The sequence below is a fragment of the Prunus avium genome, chromosome 3 (assembly GCF_965620075.1).
Source record: "Prunus avium chromosome 3, drPruAviu1.hap1.1, whole genome shotgun sequence".
NCBI classification, from domain to species: domain Eukaryota; kingdom Viridiplantae; phylum Streptophyta; class Magnoliopsida; order Rosales; family Rosaceae; genus Prunus; species Prunus avium.
Window position 1 is genome coordinate 38,085,269 of NC_142286.1, and position 3,201 is coordinate 38,088,469.

General features: G+C 39.1%; 1 protein-coding gene across 1 annotated transcript; it reads right to left on the reverse strand.

The window, feature by feature from the left end:
• Nucleotides 1-808: 808 nt before the first annotated feature.
• Nucleotides 809-2,897, reverse strand: LOC110760904 (myb-related protein 306-like). The gene is made up of 3 exons (XM_021963257.2): nucleotides 2,341-2,897; nucleotides 1,953-2,082; nucleotides 809-1,772 (listed from the first exon to the last, which is right to left on the reverse strand). The coding sequence occupies exons 1-3, from the start codon at nucleotides 2,471-2,473 to the stop codon at nucleotides 1,028-1,030; spliced, it is 1,008 nt and encodes a 335-aa protein (XP_021818949.2). The 5' UTR covers nucleotides 2,474-2,897; the 3' UTR covers nucleotides 809-1,027.
• Nucleotides 2,898-3,201: the final 304 nt, after the last annotated feature.

Consider the following 3,201-nt stretch of genomic DNA (forward strand, 5'->3'; position numbering starts at 1 on the left):
CATCAAACGCTTCACATGTTCATTTTAAGGCCAATTTCCACATTTCCAAGGCAAATTTCATCTGCCCATTTAGTTTACCACTACTGAAATTCTGCCCTATCAATTTCTTTGTTTATATGATTGCTACATGATTTCAAGAGGTGAGGGAATTTTCTTGTGATCGATCTTAGCTTTAACTTAATTAGGACTAATTCAAGTTTCTTCTTCTTAACGGTCGCTTTTGGACCGCAATAGAGAGACTAGCTAGCTAGTAGCAGAAGAAATTATATGACTGTTTGCTTTCAAATTTCCACAGGGTTGTGGCTACCCAGACATAAACACCCTCATGAATGCTTCCACCAACTTCAATTAACTTTTCATTAAGCAAGCTGCAGTACTGTTGACTTTACTTCTGTGTTAACATTCAATTATGCTATCTGCATGGGTTGACTTGGTTTCCATTTGGCATGCATAAAGTTTTCTCATATCGTTTTTCATTACAACCAATAAGTGAAGGCCATATGTGCACAGTTAGTACTAGGGAGGCCTCCCATTCGAGAAAAACTTGTATATCTTTTGTGCGGAATGTAATTGGACGAGGATAACAAAACAATGTTATCCCTGTAGCATGCAAGTTCTTCTCACTTTAGTGTTGTTATCAATTCAATGACAAATTAGGTGAAGCAACTAAAATTATTATGAGCCTCAGCTATAAATGAAATTAGCTTCACAACAAAAGAACTATTTATATATTATCATATCCTATAATGCCAATTACCAAATGATTTCCTCACAACATTTCAAGGCCATATAGAACAAAACCTAAGCATTATGCAAATGAGAAATTTAATCATTGCCCCGCAAAGACATTTGAGATAGTAAGGTAAAATTTTTACATTTCCTGTTCTAGCATTGAGGGGTTGTAACAATGTAACCCTCTGCTAGTTAAGGCACCGTGGAATTAATCAGTCCAATACCCTAAAACCAAATTAAAGTAAGCAAAAGATTAATAGTAGATAAGACAATATGACCAAAAACAAGCAAGTCCTCAGAAAAAGTTAGCATTTTCATGGTCTAGTGTCATCATATCTTTCCCTTGAATAGCAGCAGCATCTTCATCAAATATCCACTTATCAATCAATGACAGAAACTGGTCACTAATAAGGTTCGGCTTGCTTTCATCTTGGAACAGGCTAGCCTCTGGTGACATAGATGGAGATAAATCTGAATTTGAAGAGTCAAGAGACTCAAAACCAAACAGAGATTCAAATGGATCAGATAATTCAACCCCACTGGTTGTGTTTGCTGCAGATGTGGCCCCCTCACTGGATGTACAGTCAAACCCTGAAACCATGTTGGTAAATGAATGCTGAGTCTTAGCCAAGTTGGTTCTGGCTGATGGTGATTTTGGTGGGTTTTTCATCCAACCTTTGAGCAATCTTGAAATGTTCTCGGTGCTTGAAGCATAAGTGGTTGTTGATTGATCTTCGGCTGGTTTTGTGGTGGAGATAAGGAACCCATCAGCTGGTTTCAAGTCAGAGCTCAAAGTGCTTGGCTTTTCAGGGGACAGGGCATCACGAAGAGCTTGTCTGGCCATGTGAATGTCAGTTTGAAGCCTTCTCTCCCATTGACCTCTGGATATTGCCTGTGAGCTGGTGCTTGATCCTTGATCTTTAGAGTGGCCTTCAGTGCCTGCTTGAAGCTTGTTTAGCTTCTTCTTCAAGTGGGTGTTCCAGTAGTTTTTAATGTCATTGTCAGTTCTCTGTGGGAGGTATGAAGCTATTGCAGCCCATCTGCATCACAATCAATGAAGCCATAAATTAGATTTACAGAAACCAAACCTACCCTGCAGGCAGGCCTCCCAAAACAAATTTTTTGGCATTTTTCAGATCCTATAACTTCAATATCTATTACACATTACACTAAAAATATATGAGACTTTTCTTAGCAAAAGGGGTGTTTGTTGGGTTTACCTATTGCCCAAAAGAGCTTGAAGGTGGATGATCATCTTCTCTTCATGGTCAGTAAAGTTACCACGTTTGATCCCAGGCCTAAGGTAATTAGTCCATCTCAGCCTGCAACTTTTACTGCATCTATGCAGCCCTGGAACACCAAAACAGAACAAAGATGTATTAGTTGAAGGCTCAAATAGTAGATCACCGCACCCTAATGCTTCACTAACAAAATACCAAAATCGCTGTGCTTTTAATAATCTAAATGCAACGCCAAAATGAAAATATCCTGCCTTTTCATCTCAAAATTATACAGAAGCCATAACAAAACTGACCCATCAAGTGAAAACCAATTAAATTTTTACTCAAACAAAAGCAACAGAAGAAACAGAAAATAAAGAAAATAAACCTGTATTGGTAGGAACAGCCCTCCAATTTCCAGGACCATGTTCTTGAATGTAAGAGACCAAAATGATATCTTCTTCAGGAGTCCAAGGTCCTTTCTTGACCCCTTCTTTATCACAGCAAGGAGGCCTGCCCATTTCACCGTGTTTTTCTTTCTTTATTTCTCTAACAACACTCACTCACCACCACAAGTCTCCCAAGTATCTTGTTGTGCTCAACAAACAAACAAACAAACAAACAAAACCAAACAAAACAAAGAGGTCTTCCTAGCTAGAATTCTTGAACTATGTTTTTCTTTCTTTCTTTCAAGGAAGTTGGAAAAATGCTAACCTTTGGTCTGCATAAATAGACAAAAAGATAAAGAGAGAGGGCTAGCAAGCAAGCATAGGCAGGGGGGAGAGGACGCTGACCTAAAAGATCAACAGAAGGGTAGCCAAAGAGTCAAAAGGTGACAGCAAGAGCATTTACTCCCCTCCTCCAAGGGCTGGCAAGGCATGCCAAAGTCAGCTGTAGTGCCAATACTCTCTCTCTCTCTCTCTCTCTCTCTCTCTGCCTCGCAAAACCGCGTGGCATTGAATGTGGCTCAACTGAGGAAAACCCCGCCTCTTAATTTTGCTCTTTAATGTGCTCTTAAACCCAACATGTCATGACCCATGAATAATGTGCTTTCAGCTGACTCTACTTCTACTCAAAAGTAAAGAACAAAAAACCAAACACCCCCCCTTTAGTAATTTCTTCCAACTAAAGTTTTTAACTCTCTGTCATCAAATTAAAGTACCTTTTTTTCACTAACTAACAGATTATCTCCAACAGTCTCATCAAAACCCTCTACTCTCGGTCATCAAAACTGCAACATCTTTCTCTT

What these genes read in the sequence shown, in the direction of transcription:
- LOC110760904 (XM_021963257.2), bottom strand. Translation starts at nt 2,473, where the DNA reads ATGGGCAGGCCTCCTTGCTGTGATAAAGAAGGGGTCAAGAAAGGACCT. An exon ending in GGCTGTTCCTACCAATACAG is followed by an intron (nt 2,083 to 2,340) that starts GTTTATTTTCTT and finishes TTGGTGTTCCAG; the next exon opens with GGCTGCATAGATGCAGTAAA. An exon ending in CAAGCTCTTTTGGGCAATAG is followed by an intron (nt 1,773 to 1,952) that starts GTAAACCCAACA and finishes ATTGTGATGCAG; the next exon opens with ATGGGCTGCAATAGCTTCAT.